The 21,204-nt window shown below is 33.2% G+C and overlaps 1 protein-coding gene and 1 long non-coding RNA gene across 50 annotated transcripts in view; one reads left to right on the top strand and one right to left on the bottom strand.

Moving 5' to 3' along the window:
• RIMS2 (regulating synaptic membrane exocytosis 2) overlaps positions 1-21,204 on the top strand; it is a 612,588-nt gene that overhangs the window by 327,764 nt on the left and 263,620 nt on the right. For 30 of the 49 annotated variants that reach the window (XM_045453941.1, XM_045453945.1, XM_045453948.1 and 27 more), the window contains 3 exons: positions 6,868-6,998; positions 12,232-12,403; positions 14,541-14,694. In XM_045453941.1, coding sequence (XP_045309897.1) covers positions 6,868-6,998; positions 12,232-12,403; positions 14,541-14,694 — 457 coding nt within the window. Of the gene's footprint in view, positions 1-3,142; positions 3,191-6,867; positions 6,999-12,231; positions 12,404-14,540; positions 14,695-21,204 lie in introns of all 49 variants that reach the window. The other 19 variants (XM_045453947.1, XM_045453935.1, XM_045453944.1 and 16 more) reach the window with 1 other exon arrangement.
• LOC123585623 lies at positions 724-8,278 on the bottom strand. The gene is made up of 3 exons (XR_006706320.1): positions 8,249-8,278; positions 8,090-8,157; positions 724-1,568 (listed from the first exon to the last, which is right to left on the bottom strand). It is a non-coding gene; the product is annotated as an uncharacterized LOC123585623 (long non-coding RNA).

Here is a 21,204-nt window from a genome sequence, read left to right as displayed (position 1 = left end):
AGGGGATTACTTTTGTAGTTCTTTCAATTCTTTAAAATTAATAATTTAAATGATTAAATCAACCATTAAAATTAAATTAAAAATCAATAATTTAAATTAGTTGGCTACTTTTTGAAACAGTGTTAAGATAAAATATAGCCTTTGACTCTTTTTAAAAGTGAGAAGCTTAAAATTCTTTCTTTCTATAAGAACACATTGATTCTTACTGATAATAATTTTATTTTACTTCTGGGTCTGTGGTTGCTTTATGTCTACAATGTTTCCCTAAGTTACTTTGTTTTAATATTTTTCTGACTCCATTTTTAGTGATGGGTTTGTAAATATTGTCCATATCCATTTTGTATGCCCATTAAATGGAGTAAGTAACTGAAGAATAGGTATGTATCTTTCAATATCCTTAGAAACTCTACAGCCTTTTAAAAACTTCCTGTAAATGAAGGTTATTCCCTTGAGCTTTTATGTTTTGTACCTCATCATCACAATCTTGTTATTCCAGAAGCATTGCATAAAAGGAATGCCCTAAAGATAGAGCAGTGTATGATGCAAAGTGACATTAAAAATGCAAAGGGGCACCTAGGTGGCTCAGTCGGTTAAGTGTCCCACTTCGATTCAGGTCATGATCTTGCAGTTCATGAGTTTGAGCCCCGCATCTGTGCTGACAGCTCAGAGCCTGGAGCCTTCTTTGGATTCTGTGTCTCCCTCTCTCTCTGCCCCTCCCCCAGTCACGCTGTCTGTCTCTCTCTCTCGGAAATAAACATGAAAAAAATGCAAAATAGCGTACAAATTCAATTCTTCATTTGTATGAGGCTGAGTTGTCACAGGTTTCATCAGATATTTCCTGTAAAATAAATGAATCAATATGAACCGCAAATTGCAATGCAATACGTAATAGTTCACCATTCATGTATGAAATATCCAGAATCTATTGAGACAGAAGGCAACTTAGTAGTTGCCAGGAGTTGGGGCATTAGGGGAATGGGAGTTGATTACATTACTTCATAGGTACAAACAGGTACATAGGGTATTCTGGGGTGATGACAAGTTTTCAAACTATAAGAAAGTGGTAGTTGCATAGTATTGTGAATGTATTAAATGCCATTAAATTGTATACCTTAGGATGGTTACTTTTATTATATGTGAATTTCATCTCAATTAAAAACACTAGCAAAACAGAAATATGTTTTTTCCAGCCAAGTTTAATGTGTAAACTTATAGGTAAAGATTAAGTTTAAATTGCCCTAGATTGTAGACAACTGATTTCAGAAACATGTGAATTGCTTACTTGAGATCATCTTAGAAGATGGAAAATGTTTGCCGTAAAGGACGAATGTATTTTGAAGTGCTGTTCATTTCAAGTTAAGCTTTTTTAGTTTATGAAGTAAAACTTACCTGCGCAACTCTTCCATTACCTGTTGCTTTGGGTCTAAAACAGGTAGAACAGGTGAGAGGAGAAGGAAAATGAAATCTATTTCCAAATAGAGTATATTGTTAGTTCCTTTGTTCAGCTGGCCTTGTTAATCTCTATGCGTTTCATCCATCCTTGGCCCATTTGTTAGAGAAGTATTCACCTAGGATTATGCAGACAGATATCAGTAACATACTCCATATCTAAAGATTTCTTTCTTCCTTTGGAAATGTCTCCACACAAAAGGAAGACTGCTTAGATTTGAGACTGCCTTGGTTTTTGGAGAGAGAGAAAGATGACTCATGATTGATGTCTGCTTTTAAGATCTGCTTTCCTTTGGGTTTTAGATTTATGTCTTAAATAGTGTCTATCTGGTGACAATCAAATTAGGCAACAGTCCTCCTAGTACTTATTATCTGTTTCCTTATAGCAATGGAAAGGTCTGAAGCCTTTATTGATAATTCTTTGAATTAGACAGGAGAATGGGAAATGTGAGGAATGGAATGGAATCTTAGGGAAGGAAGAAGAATTGAATGCCTTGAAATCCCTTCCCAAACCCTGATATATGCTTCTGATTTTGTTCCTATTTAGTTATTAGCATGCCTTACTAAAGGCACAAAATTCTGATTATTGTGATGTCTTTTGGTAACTGTTTCCAAATGAAAACAGGATAAGCCAAAAGAGAAACAAAATTTGATTTTATTATAAGAATTTGAAACAGTGATTTAATCAGAACTGGGCTTGTTTCCCTCCTCTACTTCCCTTCCCTCTCCTTCCCTTCCCTTCCCTTCCCTTCCCTTCCCTTCCCTTCCCTTCCCTTCCCTTCCCTTCCTTTTCTTGTTTTCTTTTTTAGAACCCGGCTTTATTTTTTTTTTTTACCTTTACACTATCTTACTTTTTGTCTGAATATGGGCAAGTATATCCAGCCTTTCTCTATGTCTCCTTATTTCAAATTGGAGATAATAGCACCTACCTTCTAGTTTTGTTGGAGACAATGAACTTGCAATAACCTGCCAGTAGAGGCTTGGAAAAATATAAAGAATTGTATAAATAAAAAGAATTGAGGTATTATCATTAATAAGTGTGATTAGCAATAAACAGTATTACCTTGTATAGTATGTAATAAATGTTTAAAAATGGTGTTTAAATACTAGAACCTGGTATAAATTCTTAAGGTGTGAATCAACTAGTTAGTACAGTGTGTACCACACGGTTTTATCTTACTGTGTTTATTCTTTTAAGAAATGCTAGAGCCAACTTGGCTAATGTTTTTAAAATTTTTGTTAGATGTGTTTTAGAGAAGTCACACGATTACTTCTAAAGATGACTTTTCACTAATAATAATTCTATGGTGCATTTTTATGTAACTTCTTGGACTGATTTTTTTCTATGTAGAGCGTTTAAGGGTAAAACCTGAAATTTCTTGACTCCTGGATTATGTTTACACTCATTCTTTCAGAATATACAAGCCCAAAAATGTTATTTTACATTCGCTCTTAATTCCTGTTGTGTTGATTACATTTAAACATCTGATTTTATATAGTTTTTATATATCTTAGCATTTTGGCAAAATTAACTTGTTACATTGAAGTCCTTAATTCAGATATGTATTGTTATGGAAAAATAATATTTAAGGGATAGTTTTATGTGTTTGTTTTTACTTTTGGTCTTTTAGTCCCAGCGTGTTGTCCTTTTTGGTTTTGTTTTATTGCTTTTTTCTTTAATTTTGCTTACCAGAGCCAAAGCCTTAGTAGAAGAACAACGCCTTTTGTTCCTAGGGTTCAGGTAAAGGCCCTGTCTGCCTGATAGAAACGAAAGTTGTGTTTTAACCCTTATTTGTATGTTTTTGGAAAATGCGTAGTAGGAAACTTGTTTTGGTATGTTGCTCCAAACCATATTATTGACTTTCAAATCATTTTATAAGCCAGCTTGTAAAATTTCTGCATGGAGATGAAAATACAATTAAAATTTAAAGAGACAATCTCTGTTAGTGATTTTATATGATCCACTGAATGCTAAAACTTGATAGGTTTCAGACTGCACTTGTGTATAGAATATTGACAAAACTAGCTAATTTTATACTGCTGATATTTTTTTTTATTGCACTAAGTTTTCTGTCTCTTTAAATCATTCATCTTATCACTTAACATCTTTCTCTTGCATTTTCCAAGCAACAAATCCTTGAGGAGATTGGCAAATAAATTTGTACCTTATCTAAAATATGAATTTTATGCATTTAATATGTAAGGTTCAAGTTTGAAAAGTGTGTTATTTTGAAAGAACAAAATGATTATCTAAATAAAATGTGTTGGGTTTATGTTGTTCACATTTTGTAATTGAAATGGGATTTAATTTTACTGTAACACGTGGTACAAGTTGTTTGCCTCTTTTCATTAGGAAACCCTTACATGGTAAAATAATGACAATATAGTTGTTTTTTTTAAGTAGTATTATGCTTTCCTTGCTTTGCTGCATGTTTTTTTTTTTGTTGTTGTTGGTTTTGAATAATACTAATTTAGTTTAAATTTGAAAAATTACAGTTGTTCTACTTAATATTATATAGTGTTAAATATTTACTTGTGCTGTTCAGGTTCTCCTTAGGACATTTAAAAATGGGTACATGGTAAAGCTGGAGTGATTATTATATGCAAACAATTAAAAAGATGCTCCAAGTTTTTTATTAATTAAATAGAGGTAAAATCAGAAGTATGTCATCTAGAACTGTGGAAATCCACTTATTATATTTTGGGGGAATCAGCAGATATATTTTCACCTATCATTTGAAAAGCACAGATAAGAAATTTAGGAATGTGATAAAATAATCTAGCTAATAAAATAATTGTTTTGCTAATGTGAACTGGATATCTATTAAAAACTTCAATGCAAGTCCTGTAATATAAAATGAAAATTAGGGCTATCGATCAAACGCCTAGTTTAAAACAGTTTATTAAAAGTTGTAATTTTGACTAAAAAACCCATAAAATTAAAATGTACTATATTAACATTTATATATCTGGAAAGTATAATTTTATAAATTTTATAAAATGTATATATGGAGGCCATATGCCTAGTATCTGCTTGTATGAAAAATGAATATTACTCACAAATGATAATTTTAGTTTTCTGTGGCATAGGAAAATCTAAAAAGAATACTGCTTATCAAGCATTTGAAGTTATGTATCTCAAATGTTTGTGTCTAATGAGTTTAGAGGAGCAAAAATATCACCTGTGGAGATGGCAAATGCTTAGTCTCATCCGTCAGAAACAATTTACAGAAATCAGTAACTTGCTCCAATAATTATGAGCTTAGTCTAATAATTATTATTATTGTTTCTTTGTTTCTAAATGTACAGTTTACCAGAAAAAGGTTTTTTTTTTTTTTTTTTTTTTTGGCCTTTCAGAATCTTTTTTTTTTGAAGTGCCTAATAATCATATCATGATCCTCAGAGAAGTGTTTTTAATTGTCCTGGAAATATAAAGCCATAAGCTTTTTGATTGCTATAGAAAATAGAGAATATCAGAAATTAATGGGGTTTTTGGTCACACATTTTAGAAGAACCATGATGCTCTCTGACAACATCTCTGTTTCATCTCATATAAAGACACTCTTGTATTTCTTACTTTTTTTCTTGTTGTTTTCCCCTCATGTCTTTTGCCAGAACAATGGTTTCTTTTTTTTCCCACTTACCCTCACCCGTATCTATGTTCTAATGTTGTTACACAAGCAAATATTTGAACTTTTTTCTATTCGCATGTTGAAGAGGTTTTTTTTTCTTTCAGGGTGTTAATCCCCTAGTCTCAGGCAATGGTTCTCAAACTGTAATGCCCATGAGAATCACCAGGAGGACTTGTTGAAATTTGTCAAAAAAACAAACAAACAAAAACCTGGGCCCTGTTCTGATTCAGTAGGTGAGGGGTGGGCCACAGGAATTTGTAACTTTTCAACAAATAAGCCAGATAACACAGATGTAAGGTTAGTGAACCACCCTTTAAGAAACACTTTTCTAGAGACTGTACTTTGCAGCTCTATTAAGAAAACTTTGTTACACGACAGCATGGTAATACCTGCATTTTAAATATGAGGGCTTAATATAACATAAAGGGTATTAATTATAATTTTTAAAAATTAAATATTTCTTGCTGTTATTAAGAGGGCTAATTCCATTTGACAGAAGAGCATGATAAATAATTTTATATACTCTTCTGGGCCATTAGTCCTCTTCTTTGGACTCAAAAGTCTCGTTCAGCCTCTCGTTCTCTGAGATATGAAGTGAGAGACTCAACAGAGCCATGTTAGAATTAGAACCAAATTACCAATTACCAATATATCATATATATATATATATATATATATATATATATATATATATATATATTTAGGTGATTTTTATGCATGTGTATATATGTTATATATTTATTTGTATATCTCAGAACCTGGTCCAGACCTGACTGTCCATTTCAGGAGGAGAGGGAATGACGGACATGAGATGTATATTAACATTTTTTTTTAAGTGCTGCAAATATTAAACTTCCAAATTAAAGGAAAAATTAAACTATTAAACAGTATATAATTTTATTCCCAACTTTCAGATTTTGGATTCAATTTCAAGATAATGGCCAGAGATGTGATGAGTTCCGAACCAAAACGTGGATTAGAGCCAAGTTATACATCCTGACAGGGTAGAATTAGCTAGCTAGGTGTGGGAGTGTGAGGTATGTGTGTGGGAGGTGACAATTGTTAAATCAAATGAATTTAGCAGCTGGATGTGAAGTTCCAATTCCTAATTATGTCAGAGAAGTTACTCCCATCTTCTCATCTCGAATGGTAAAATAATACCCTTTTATTCTAAGGATGTAATATATCTTCTCCTCTAATGAAAAAGGGACTCGATGTCTGTGTAAGAAAAACCTATAAAGATGAATTTGTTATGGCTTTAAATACAAAATCAAGGAGTCTATGGACTAAAGCCACTGGTAATTCTACCTTGCTTGTAATCTTTAAAATGTCTTTTCAAATGAAATGTTTTGTCTTTTAAAACATTTGCTTAAAAATTCCCTACGAATGCCACATAAATGAGGTATCTCTTCAGTTCATTTGAGCACTTATTCTGAACTCATTATTTTAGGGGAACTAAAATATGATTCTTACATAAAGATAGGCAAACACAGTTATTGTATGTGAAGTTCTTAGGGTAATTATCATGTGCATGTTAATAAGCAATCACATTAGGATAACAAAAATCTCAAGTGATTTATCAATCCATCCAAAATAATCTGCATTATTGCCTCTGTTCATTGAAGTTATTATAGCATATCCTTTTATTTTAACTAAGTGCAATTTATGAAGTAAAACTTATTCTGTGCTCATATTAGCGTAAGAGAATGGGAAAAGATTGGGAATGTAAGCATTATGTGATGGTAGTAAAAGTTTGAGCTGATAAATGAATATTTTTGCTTTTCAGATAAAACTATGGTTTGACAAGGTTGGTCACCAATTAATAGTTACAATTTTGGGAGCAAAGGATCTCCCTTCCAGGGAAGATGGGAGGCCAAGGAATCCTTATGTTAAAATTTACTTTCTTCCAGACAGAAGGTAGGGATATGAAACAAAAATAAATGTTCTTGAAAATAAATAAGAAATGTTAATAACAGTGGGTGTTTCAATTCTGTCTCATTTATTTTTATGTATCATGCAACTCAGATATTTATGAAATTTAACCTAAACATAATGATTCATATATTCATGTGATTCATATGATTCATGATTCTTCAAATAGTGACAGTAAGTGCTTTGAAATTGTTTTAAAACTGATGTCAAATGTTATGGATGATTTCTTTGAAGATTTATTTTAGGTTATATGGATTCTTAAATGATGCGTATTTTCATTTATCAAAATCATTAACAATTATTATGCTTTTTAAAACCAAATGCATTTTTAACACAGTCTACAGAAGCAAAAAGCTGGAAATGATGCTAAAAGGTACTCATCATGTTCCTTTACACCTTCTACCTCCTCATACTAAGATATTATTTCTTTATGTAATGTAAAATGAGTGAATATGCTTTATATTTCATCACCCCATATCATCATGCCATGCCTCTGGTCCTGGAATCAACTTCTTGAAGCAGCATTTGCTTTGTGTCCTTACTAACTAGCACAAATGATGTTGTTCTGCCCTAATTTGAACAGAGAAATTAGGATTGGAGGAATAGATTTTCAAAAATTATCTAATCCCCTTTTAATTTCAGGTACATAAAAAATAAAAGAGATTATTCAGTAGACGTCATGTAAAAAGAAAGAATTAATGGCACCAATTATCATTTCCCCAGCTATTGAGCATCCTGGCCTCCAGGACAGAGTGTTTGTTCTCAAAGGCTGGTCATTTCTTCCCACGTTGGAAGTGGCTAGGCACACATGTGATCTTCAACACGTTTACACACTTTTGGCCCCTCATTTACTTAGTGCAAGCTGAAAGTCATCAGACTTGAATGCCAAAGTATCATCTGAAGAACAACCTCAACCAAGAAAAGGATAAAAATATGGAAGTAGACAATTAACATAGGACTTACATTTTGTCTGATACATATTTTGAAGTGAAATTTGTGAAGAAGATTCATCAGAAAGTCCATCAAGGTGCCATTGTGTCTAAAGTTATTAAAACCGCCATATAATTTGATCTTACCAAATTTTCATGAAGAAAGTTGTTTTCTCACAACTTAGGTTGCTTTTTGGATAGGGATATACTTTGAACTGCAAGGGAAGAAGAAGATATTCACAACTGGAGCTTTTAAATCCAGTTTAAACTTCAGTTGGTTGACTCGATATGTCACAGCCCTATTACCCTGCCATCCTGGAGGCCACATCACTTGGCTTCTTAGAGCAGCATGATTTACTAGTCTAAACATTCTTAGAATGCCCTGATAAAAACCCACAAGAATTGCTAGTATTGCCATCTATGTTTTTATGCATATACATAACCTAAGTTTCTGCTTACTCAAACCTTTGAAAAAAATACTTACTTTGGAAGATGATAAAAGACTTTCAAATTATGGAATTTATTTCTTTTTTGTTAATTGAAAAAAAAATTTTATATTTATTTATTTTTGAGAAACAGAGAGAGAAAGCATGAGCGGGGGAGGGGCAGAGAGAGAAGGAGACACAGAATCTGAAGCAGGCTCCAGCACAGAGCCTGATGCGGGGCTCGAACCCACGAACTGTGAGATCATGACCTAAGCCGAAGTCGGATGCTCAACTGACTGAGCCACCCAGGCGCCCCGGAATTTATTTCTTGATTGACCATTTTTGTTTTGTTTATTTTATTTTATATACTCTCCTCCCTACTTTCTGAGCAGATAGAACTGAAATGGAAAGGAAAGTCTGTTTCACCAGTCCTTTATATTTTAGATGTAGTGTTTTTATTTTTTCTCGGCATCAGAGAATGGGGGAAATAGGTAAATATTTCATCCTCTAATTGTTTCTCAGCTGTTTCCTTGTCAATTATCAGAAATTTGAAGAATAGTTTAGTAAGTTTGTTGCTTACTTTATTGATTGAGAGGGTTGTATCAGGGTTTTATCTTTAAAGAGAAGAGAATTCTTTGGTTAACTCAGAAACAGCTATATTATCATCTTTTTCTTTTTTTTGCTGCTGATACAAGTTTTTACACATGAATAACTGACTATTTATGCTTTTGGTATGAATTATTTCATTTTTCTTGGCAATTTTTCGAGAAGAAAGGCTATTTGAATAAGTGAACATGGAAAATAATTGATGCCTTTTTGTTGATACGAATTCCTGGAGGCGCAAGTGAGGCTGCACAGAAGAGATGTCGTCTGGAATGCCACTATGTCAGTTGATTTATTCAAAACGTCATTTTCTAAGTTATGACCTACTCCAAAAAACACCCGAGTGTGCTTTACACTCTTTTACATCTTGAAGTGACATTGGTTTTCAGTCAAAATATATTTTTTTCGTTTTGAGTAAACACATCAAGTCTTTGCATGCTGTTCGTGGTATAAAGTAAATGGAAACCCAAAGTGCTGGTAACATGAAAATAAATAGGAAAGGCTTTAGGTTGGATTTTATTTAAAAAAAAAAATAGTTTGCATTCTCAACAATTTAATGATACTAGTAGAGATCAGTGACTTATTTTATTGTTATTGGGCTGCTATTTAGAAATAAATCTTGGGAACACCTGGATGGCTCAGTCAGTGAAGCATCCAACTCTTGATTTCGGCTCAGGGCATGATCTCACAGTTCATGAGTTTGAGCCCTATGTCAGGCTCTGTGCTGACAATGCAGAGCCTGCTTGTGACTCTCTCTCACTCTTTCTGCCCCTGCGTGGGCTCACTGCTGTCAGCACAGTGAGAGGACAGCAGTGAGCCCCCCTGTCTCTCTGCCCCTCCCTGACTCATGCTCTCTCTCTCTCTCTCTTTCTCTCTCAAAAATAAATAGAAACATTTTTAAAAATCTTAAAAAAATAAATTAAAAAATAAAATCTTTATAGCGTGTGTATTGATCTTAGTTTTTAAACACTCTTAGCAGCTTTTCAGTGTTTGACTTATACAACCTGAACTTATTTTGTTTGTTTGCTTTAAAGAATTGTATTTTTAAGTTATCTCTATATCCAACATGGGGCTCGAACTGATAACCTCAAGATCAAAAGTCACATGCTCTACCAACTGAGCCAGCCAGGAAGCCCCCAACATTTTTCTTTAACCTGATCTTATTTTGAAGGCTTTAGTTATACAAACAAACAAACAAATGAACACAAACCCTAATTTACTTTTTTTTTTTAACTTGCTGAAGATAATTTTTTTATGGTTCTTTGCAAGGATTGATACTTTAATACACACTAAATTGCCTTATTAAGTGTTAATTGTATATGGTGGGTGTGTGAGGAACTTCAATGGTTGTCTAGTCTCCATGCTGTCCAGTATAGGAATCCCTTCTAAAATTGTCCTCTTTATCTGAGAACTTTTTACACTTCTTAGGAGGAAGTCAAGATTTATTTTTCTATTGCCTTTCACACTGCCTTACAAACCATTTTTGAATTATACAGCAAGGTTTCCACTAAATGTTTTCTTCCTGGCCTTAATCTTTTAATTCCTGGCCTGAACTTTATCTCTTCACAGGGTCTCATAATTCAATCTTCAATGCATGGAATATAAGTAGATGCTTTATAAATATTTGTTAAAATTTTGAATGAAGAGAGGAGATGACAGAAGGAGTAATAAATCATGGTCCTTGTTATTATTTCTATTATTTAATTATTTTTATTTGCAATACCGCTTTTCCATACGATAGAATGGAGTTAAAATTCCCTACGTGAGTTTCCAAAGTTATTTTCCTAACAAGGCCTTAGGGATGAATAAAGATACAATGCTTTAAAGTGGCTTTCTGCCACATTAAATACCTGAGCTCTGGCAACATATGTGCTCTTGATTAGTTAAATCCAATCTACGTCATATGTTAAGCTCTATGTTCACCAAGGAGAAGAAGCACAGCCTCCCCAATTCAGAGACTTACTGTCCCTGCTTAGTTCCCCCTGCTTGCTATTTCTCAGTACTCTTAGAACTCTGTTGTGCTGAGAGAATTTGTGGCAGCTACTATGGTTCTGCTTGGAGTTTATTGTACACTTCTCACTTCAAATAAGCTCTCTAGATGGCTTAATATTTTCTTCCTAGATGATCCTTTCTAATAAGCTACAGTAGGGATGTCAGAAAGGAGTGGATACACCCCCACGGGATGAGTAAAACAATCCATTGGAGTTCCGGAATAAATATTTGAATTTTCTAAATTTTTACCTAATTGTTTTTAATTTCTATTTTTGTGTGTTCGTGAATGAACACAATATTATTAATACAACAGTACAGTAATACATGCATGTAATTCATAAATGTATGTACATATAATGGGATGCATTGTCAAAAACATTCGCTTGATAGAGATACGCGGCCAAAAAAGTATGGAAACCTCTGAGCTGGAAGTTCCATCTATCAGGGATGACCAGCTTGCGTTTCCAGCCCACACTGTGGTGGCTACCTTGCACAGAAATAATTTTACGATGCTTTTAAAGGCCTGATAGCTGTTTAATGAGCAAGTACGTATTTTCTTTATGTAAGAAAATAACTTGATGGGGGGCGCCTGGGTGGCGCAGTCGGTTAAGCGTCCGACTTCAGCCAGGTCACGATCTTGCGGTCTGTGAGTTCGAGCCCCGCGTCAGGCTCTGGGCTGATGGCTCAGAGCCTGGAGCCTGTTTCCGATTCTGTGTTTCCCTCTCTCTCTGCCCCTCCCCCGTTCATGCTCTGTCTCTCTCTGTCCCAAAAATAAATAAACGTTGAAAAAAAAAATTAAAAAAAAAAAGAAAATAACTTGATAAAATGTAATTGTAGTTGCTCAGCTAAACTATACAGATATAAAGTTGTGAACATCACAATTAGACTTCTGTCGTTCAAGTGAATAGTATATGTAATGTCATTGGTTCCTTGCTGCTTTAAAGGTTTCCAATAGGGCAATATGTGTAAAAAAAACGTGGAGTTAATATTCTTTAGTCTGGTTTTATTTAGATTTTGAGAAAGATTAAGTTTTTAATTATCTGTCATGGAAGGATTTCAGATTTATTGAAATATTGCTTTTATAAAGTGATATGATTAAATACTTATACATTTTAGTAGCAATTTAAACAATTACAATATTCATAATGTATGATAAATTTGTGGAAAACTTCACTTCTTTCCTGAGAAATTTTAAATGAATAGTTTTTGGGGCAAAACTTAAAGGTTTATATAAGTTCATATATTCCTTTTTTTTTTTTTTTTTTACAGTGATAAAAACAAGAGAAGAACTAAAACAGTAAAGAAAACATTGGAACCCAAATGGAACCAAACATTCATTTATTCCCCAGTCCATCGAAGAGAATTTAGGGAACGGATGCTAGAGATCACGCTCTGGGATCAAGCTCGAGTTCGAGAGGAAGAAAGTGAATTCTTAGGAGAGGTATCTGGAATTACTTTGAAGCTTAGACTGTTCCTGTCCTCTTGAATACTTTTCTTTATGTGACTGTCAGTAAAATCTTATATTTTGAATATCCGAAGAAGTAAACAGTTTCTTTCACAGAATGAATTTAGCTACTGCTTCAAGGCAAAATGTTGGTAACATAAAAAATGGTTCTGAATACTTTGTGACAATGTTTAGGTGTTTGTTCCTAGTGTAGAAATCTCCGTGTTGAATGATAAAAGGTTGTTTTGTGTTTCACAAATGCATTGCTGTGCTTTCTAGTGCGTGTTTATCATTTTAGTTTAGTGAAGCAACTCTACATCTAGTAGCTCAATCATTCATTTATGAATTATTTTTTAAGCCCTATAATGTATCTGTAAAGTGCTAGGGACAGAGGCTTCAAAGGTGAATAAGGAATAGTATGTCCTTCAAGGAACTTATAACCTCTTAAGTATACAAACCAGGGGAGTGAAGTTCCTGCAGAAGGAATAACAAGATGTGAGAGTTGAGGGAGTCTTGGAAGGGAAAGTGGTAAGAAATTAGACTCGAGGGTTAATCTGACACTGACCAGATCACATAGTTCAATACATCATGTTAAGAAGTTTGGATTTTATCTTGTGGATACAGGGAGCAAATGATAGATTTTTAAGGGACTGGCTGGATTGCATTTGTACTTGAGAAAAACATTTCCACCTGTAATGCAGAGAACGAATTGGAGAGGGGCAAGGTGGGAGGCAGTTCTCCAGCTATTAGCATAGTAAAAATGAGTAATGCTTTTAGCCTTTTTCAGTGTGGTTGGTTTGCCTGAGTCAGTTAAATGTGAATCTCATGGGAAAAACAACAATCCAAAGAAATGTTGAACTGAATATTCATAGAGAAGGAAGAGTGGTAAACCAGTTGGGAGGAGGGGTAACGTGGTTGTTAGGAGCAGACTGGCGCCGGTCTTCTTGGGTCAGGATCCCTGACACTACTGCTTCCTAGCCTTGCGTCCTTGAGCAAGTTATTTAATCTATTTGTGCTTCAGTTTCCTCTTCGCCAAACGGCAGCAATAATACTATGCAACTCAGGGCTATTCTGAGGAGTAAATGTGTGTGTGTGCGTGCGTGTGTGTGTGTGTGTGTGTGTGTGTGTGTGTGTGTAAACCTCTGGAACACAGTGCCTGTGATTTGGAAAATGACTAGAGAAAATTTGGGAAGAATGAAATAACTTAGCTGTTGTGCTTCTTTACCTCCCTTAGCTAAATGGTGATTTATCATTACACAGCACTTCTCATATACATAATCACAAACACTGTCATCTTTGCACAAGACCCTAAAAGGAAATAGTCACTTATTCCCATGGACTGATTTCCTTTGTAAATTTATTTTTTTAATTGTTTAAATGTTTTTTAAATTTATTTTTGAGACAGAGAGAGGCAGAGTGTGAGCAGGGGAGGGGCAGAGAGAGCCAGAAACACAGAATCTGAAGCAGGCTCCAGGCTCTGAGCTGTCAGCACAGAGCCCGACGCTTTTTACCATTGAGTATGATGTTAACTGTGGGTTTTTCGTATATGACCTTTATTATGTTGAGGTCTGTTCCCTCTAGACCTACTCTGTTGAGGGTTTTTATCATGAATGGATTCTGCATCTGTTGAAATGATCATATGGTTTTTATCCTTTCTCTTATTGATATGATGTATCATGTTGATTGATCTGTGAATATTGAACTACCCTGCATCCTTGAAAAAAATCTCATGGATTGTGGTGAATGATTTTTTTAATGTATTTTTGGATTTGGTTTGCTAATACTTTGTTGAGAATTTTTGCTTCCATGTTTATCAGAGCTATTGGCTGTAGTTGTTTCTTTTTTTCTTTTTTGTGGTGTCTTTATGTAATGCAAATTTAACAACCTCTAGTAAGTGAATAGTCAAAGGTCTATAAAAAATTTTTAGATATTTAAAACTATTAAGTCAGCCAGAAGTTATGCATACTTATGTTTTATTTAGTTATTGTCAAACATAAGGACAACTTTGCAACATATTACTTTTGATCTAATGGCATTGTTATTATAATTATCATTATTATAAAAGTTATGAGACCATTTAATAGAGTTTCTATATTATAGGTGTTTAACATTCTTTTGTTTCTTGGCTTTGTAGATTTTAATTGAATTAGAAACAGCATTATTAGATGATGAGCCACATTGGTACAAACTCCAGACCCATGATGTTTCTTCATTACCACTTCCCCACCCTTCTCCGTATATGCCACGACGACAACTCCATGGAGAGAGCCCAACAAGGAGATTGCAAAGTAAGGTTCCAGTGAGATTTATCTTACCTTTGTTGAATTATCTTGAATGATATATATGAGACATAGAATTTAAAGATACCATTATGGTTTTAACAGACATCTATTAGTGTTTTCATAGCTATTGTTGATGATTTTCAATTGATACGCTAAAATGAGGTTATACTTACAGCATTCATTTATCACAGTATGACCTCAAAGCAGAGTTATGTTTTAATTTTAGCTATTAGAAACTTATATAGGAATGAGGTAGCAGATACAGTAAAATTTAGCCATGTAGCTATAGATACATTAACCTACATTAAGTGTGGAAATAAGAGTTAAATATTCTCAGGAATATAAGCTGATGTTATTATTGTTATTATTATCATCAATGTTTGCATTTTACCCTGAATTATACACAGTCCAAAGTATTGAATAGAATTTGGTCAATTCAAAGAATCTTAGGGGAAACTTGGAAATGATTTCTAGGTTGAAAAATGGCATTACTGGCTTATTGTTCCTACAACGCAAATTTGTTTTCCTGATGAATCTATTATTGAAAGGGGAGATGTCCACTTGCTGCTTTGGGTAGTGTTCATGGGATAATTTTATCTTCATGGAGTCAGCATGTTCCAGGATTAGCAACATTTTGTCAAGTACTGGAGAACTGACTGACATTAACTAAATTTCAGAAGTGTAAATTTAAAAGCACAAAAGCCATGTCATTTATCATTAATGGGAAGTATATTTGGCAACATAAGAAATGACTCTTATCTATGTGGATCACGTTCTCTCTGCTGAATAGAGGACTAAATTATATATCAGCAGGCTGTTTGATGAATAGAATATTAGAGCAAAGGATTGGTCTTATGATATTTAGTCATAGGAAAGCCTAGAGAATTGTCTTCACTCCTTTTTAAAAAAGTCTCTAATGACTAGAATTTTATTTCCACTGACTGTACAGTCGTTTACATATGGGTGGTATTAATTGAACACTAGTTTCATAGCACTCAATTTTTTCAGCCTCTCCACAGAGTGAACACCTACTCACTGTTATTTGCAATCGCCATTACAACGTCTTTTGTTGTAATTATTACAGGACTATGAATTTCATGTGGGCTCATTTTAGTGTCTACTCTTTCTGGTCACTGTGATCTACTAAGTACGTTCTCTCTAAATCACAACGTAGGATCATGGTTTACTACATGAAGTTTACGAATATAAATCAGTTTGTACTAATTGTTATAGTTTAGGTTTGTAGGCTACTAATCTAATACTTATTCCAGTTGTTATTAGAATAACTAGGTTTGATAACTCTTAATATCTGAAACTCTTAAATCTTCCAACAATTTTCATTACTTTTTCCCTCCCCAGCTAATTAAGAATAGTGTATGTGAAGAATGATGAGAATAGAGTTCTTTCTAGTTAGCTATATGGATCGTAGATTTTCATGTAGTTAATTTAATTTAATCCACTTTGTGGCTTTTAATATTTAACCATCTCCCAAATGGCTCTTCTGCTACTTAGTCGTTAATGGTATTAAATTCATTTATGGTTAATATGGCTTCATGTTGTACCATTCAGTCCTGTCTCTACCTACCCAGTAATAACCTCTAATAAAATAAATTTTCAATATTTGAACATATGGCTAAAATTGGTGTTTTACACCTAAAATGTAATCATAATTAACTAGCAATGTGTAGGATTGAAGATAAGTAAAAACATGTACATATGCCTAAAGGAAATGAAGATTAACACTTGGAAATAGAAAGTTAAAGACATTTCTACTGGCTGAGGATATATTGCTCATCAATAACAGGTTCGAGTTAGAGTATGTATAAATACACATTAATTATTTTAAAAGTTACTTCCTAAGAATGACCTCCTTCAAGGTTTTTCCTCAAGGTAAATATTACATTTATTTATAAGTATGTCTTGTATTGTTAAAGATCATGATCATTAACATATTCGATGGAACATATACATGAACAGTAACCATCACAAATGTATAATAATCCCTCATTCTCTACCTCCACAAAATAGGATATGTTGGTAATTCAAAATCTGAGGCTGTGAACTCTGAGGCTGTGAGCTTATTGAATATACACGGATATTTACTGGTGTTGTTGGAATTCTGTTTTCTCTGCTCATGATTTCCTATTTTAAATTTGTAGATTCTAATGATTCCAAAAAGTACTTCATTTCCATGGACATTAGGAATTTATAATTTTAAACATATGAGGAAATATTTTAAAAAGCCATTCTAAAAATAATTGTTTCATATATCTTGTAGCTAACTGAAATATTTTTTAAAAATCTTTTTGAGATAGGAGTCGAGGCAACTTTGATTATAAACTTTGAATGGTTTCCCTAGTAAAGGAATTAGTGAAAATATTTGAAATACAGGACTTCTTATACCAGTATTTCTGCAGGTGGCAAAATAAAAAGTTTCTATATATCAAAACATCTATAGAAAGGGCCACATGCTCATTGTTCATGTCTGAAAGCAATTAGATTATGAGAAGTTAAAATTTTAATATGGTGGTAATATTTTCTACAACACGTTTTAACTTCAGGCTACTTTTACCTGCTCCCATCCCAGATGTTATTTAGACATTACCAAATGAGGGGACAGTGCATATTTCAAAGAGTGACTGATTAAGCCTTTTTAAAAATATGTAAGTAAGATTGGAACCATGTATTCAAATAACTAAAATTTATCAATAGAGAAGTGAGATTGCTTTTTTAGATGGTAAAATGTCTCTCATATTCACACAATTTTGTTCTGATTCACTGGTGAGAAACTATCCATTACTGTTCTGACACCTAAAGATATTGTTTTGAAGGTATATTTTTATGTTTAAGTTTTAATTTTTATATATTCTTTACTGTCATTCAGTTAAAGTTGCCTGCTGTCTTTAGGGAAATATGTTCCTTTTTAACATGACAGAAATCATTACAAATTTGTTTGTGACTTGGTATCTTATTAACCATTCTCATCACAATTTGAACTATAAAATCCAAAAGAGTTTTCTTTTTTTTTGATCCTTTTTTCTTTTCTTTGTCTCATTTTCATCAGGTTCATCTCTTTGACATCTCAAATGCTAATTCTTTATTTGGTAAAATATAACATTATTACCATTTCACTTTTTAAAATGGAAAACATCATATCTACTATATTCTTATACAGCCTCATAACCACAAGTGTTTAAAGAAAAGTGAATGCAAACAAATCATTGGGACAAAACCAAAATGATGGCATTGAGAGGTGTAAGATAAAAGAGATGTGATTTCATAATTAAAGTTTCTCAAGATTTCAACTATTTGGGGGACATTTTTGGTCAATATTTCTTCTAATTTTCCACCCCATTCTCTTCTCTCCTTCTTGGGCTGCAGTTGCATGTATAAAGACCTCTTGACTTTGTTCTACAGGTTAATTAGCCTCTGTTCATTAAAAAAAAATTTTCCCCCCACTCTTACTCAGTTTTGATTATTTTTATTCACCTACCTTCAAGTTGACTGGTATTTTCTTCTATAGTGTACAATTTCCTGTGAAAGCCATATTATGAATTGTCCTAGCAAAGATGTTGTATTTTTCCTTTTATGATTTACATTTGATTTTTTTTTAATTTTCTGTATCCTTCCTGAAATTCCCCTTCTTTTATTATATCCCTGTGTGTATAATACTGTATAATATACATATATGATATGCATTTGTGTAAATATATTAATGAATTTATAGGATTGCATGTAGACACATATGTAAATATAGGTAATAATTCATAGAATTACATATATATGTGTATGCACATTTGTGTGTGTAATGTACATATATGTATGTGTAATATCTATAACGTATTTATGTATGTGTAATGTGTGTGTATAATCCTGTGGATTTTCTCACATATTTATAATTTTTATTTTAAAGTCTGCTAGCTCTAATATCTTAGTCTTCTGTGGGTCTATTTATATTTCTGTTTTTTTCTTTGATTATGGATCACATTCTATGTATATTTTATATATACTAATTTGTGTTGTGTACTGGACATTGTGTTTCATACATTTTAGAGACTCTGGATTTAGAGGAATGTTGGGTTTTATTTTGGCACGCCATGAAATTATTGAAGGATCACCCAAGACCTATAGAAGATATGTTAGGGCAGTTCTGTTTTGGTCTTTCACAGTTATACGGTATAGCCCTTAGGCAGGTTTGTGGTTCTCATTCCTAAGTGTGAACTTTTTTTTTTTTTTTTAATGTTTTATTTATTTTTAAGACAGAGAGACAGAGCATGAGTGGGGATGGGGCAGAGAGAGACGGAGACACAGAATCTGAAGCAGGCTCCAGGCTCTGAGCTGTCAGCACAGAGCCTGACGCAAGGCTCGAACTCAGGAACTGTGAGATCATGACCTGAGCCAAAGTTGGACGCTCAACTGACTGAGCCACTTGGGTGCCCCCTAAGTGTGAACTTTCTAGGCAAAGCCCAAGACACTGACCAACATCCCACAATATAATGGGACTTAAACTCTAGGCTCTGTGTCCTATGCATCAGGAAGTTTCTAAAATCTCCTTGCATTGCTTTTAGCTTTTCATCTGTGGCTTCTTCTTTTTCCCTCTGCAGTTTACAATTTAGGCAAAGATTTAGGGGGCTGTTGTATATAAAGCTTCAATACTGAAACTTTTTTCTTGAACTATAGCTCCTGTGCAGTGAACCAAATTGGGAAGGCCCGTAGGAGAAAAGCTGTTTCAATATGTGCTTTAACTATTTCAAGGGTCATATCACTGATTTCTGCCTGCATTTGTTTGTTCTCTGGTATCTTTAAACAGTTTTTTATTAAAATATTTATCCAGAGTTTGTATTTATTACTGGCAGAATTAGTCCAATATAACTTACTCTATCATTCCCAGAAGCAGAACTCTACATTTTCAGTATACTTTACTGAATTATAGTATCTATACAGAAACATGTATAAATCATAAATATATCCCCAAGTGAATTTACACAAAGTAGCAACACTGTATAAGTAGCACCCACATCAAGAAACAGAACATCACCAGCCTCTCTCTTGCTCTCTTCTGGTAATTATTTTCCCTGTCAAGGTAACAACTGTGCTGACTTCAAATACCATAAAATAGCTTTGCTTCTTTTTTAACTTCATGTAAATGGAATACTCACATACACCTATGAATTTTATAGAAATGGAATTACACACTATATTACACTTTCACATCTGGCTTTTTTTTTTTTTTCTTCCCAATATGTTTGTGAGATTTACCAATATTGTTGCAAATAATTGCAGTTAACTTATTTTCATTGCTATATGCAATTCCTTTTTATAAGTATACAGGAATTTATGCATTCTACAGTTGATTAATACTTTGCTTTCAGATTTCAGAATAGTGCTGCTATGAACTTTCTCATACATGCCTTTGGGTAATCATATGTGTTCATTTTTGCTTTGAATATACCTAGTAGTAGAATAGATGGGTAATAGGCTGTGCATATATTCAACTGTGGTAGATATTATTAAACAGTTTCTCAAAACCCATTTTATTTCCTACATAAAGAACTGTACCAATTCATACTTCCTAGAGTAGTGAATGAGGGTTTGAGTTTCTCAACATCATTACTTATTTTTGGTATTTTTATTTTCACTTATCCATTCAGGCAGATGTGCAGTGTTACCTCACTGTGGCTTTGATCTGCATTTCTCTAATAACCTTTTCATAGGTTAATTGACCATTTAGGTACTCTCTTTTATCAAAAGCCTAGTCAAATTTTTAGCCCATTTTTCATTTCGGTTCTAGCTTATTGATTTATGAGTGTTTTTTGATATTATAGATTTAAATTATTTATAGTATAAATATATGTATTTTATTCTGTGACTTGCCTTTCCACTCTTTAATGGAATCTTATGACCAACAGAAATTTTTAAATTGAATGTATTTTAGTTTTCAGTTTTTTTCTTTAATGTTAGTGTTTTTTTGGTGTGATCTGTATAAAAATATCTTTATCTTCTTTGAGGTCATAATGATATGTCTATGTTTTCTTCTAGAATAGTGCTTTACTCTGCTCATTAAATCTATATCTCATTTGGAATTGAGTTTTGTATATTGTGTGAGGTAGGGATCAAAATTCATTCTTAACCCTTTGGATGTCCACTTGATCCAGGACATTTGTTAAAAAGGCCTTCCCAATATGTGGTTAAGTTTCTGAAGTCTGTTCCTTTCAATTAGGCAACTTTTCTGTTTTTGAGCCAATATTAAAGTATCTTAATTACCATAGGTCTATAATAAATTGTGATATCTGGTAGTGTAACTAACACAGCTTTGTTTTTCTTTAAGATCATTGTTAATATTGTTAATTTTTCTCACTAGCAAACAAACTGAATATCACATTATTTTTTTTCACAAATACCCTTTTGGAATTTTGATTCAAATTACAGTGACCATTTTAGGGAGAACTGAAGTCTTTCCAGGGTGAGGAGAATTCCACTCCATGAATCCATATATCTCCAATTAATATTTTAATA

Source organism: Leopardus geoffroyi, chromosome C3 (assembly GCF_018350155.1).
Source record: "Leopardus geoffroyi isolate Oge1 chromosome C3, O.geoffroyi_Oge1_pat1.0, whole genome shotgun sequence".
NCBI lineage: Eukaryota > Metazoa > Chordata > Mammalia > Carnivora > Felidae > Leopardus > Leopardus geoffroyi.
This window is presented reverse-complemented; position numbering and strand designations above follow the sequence as displayed.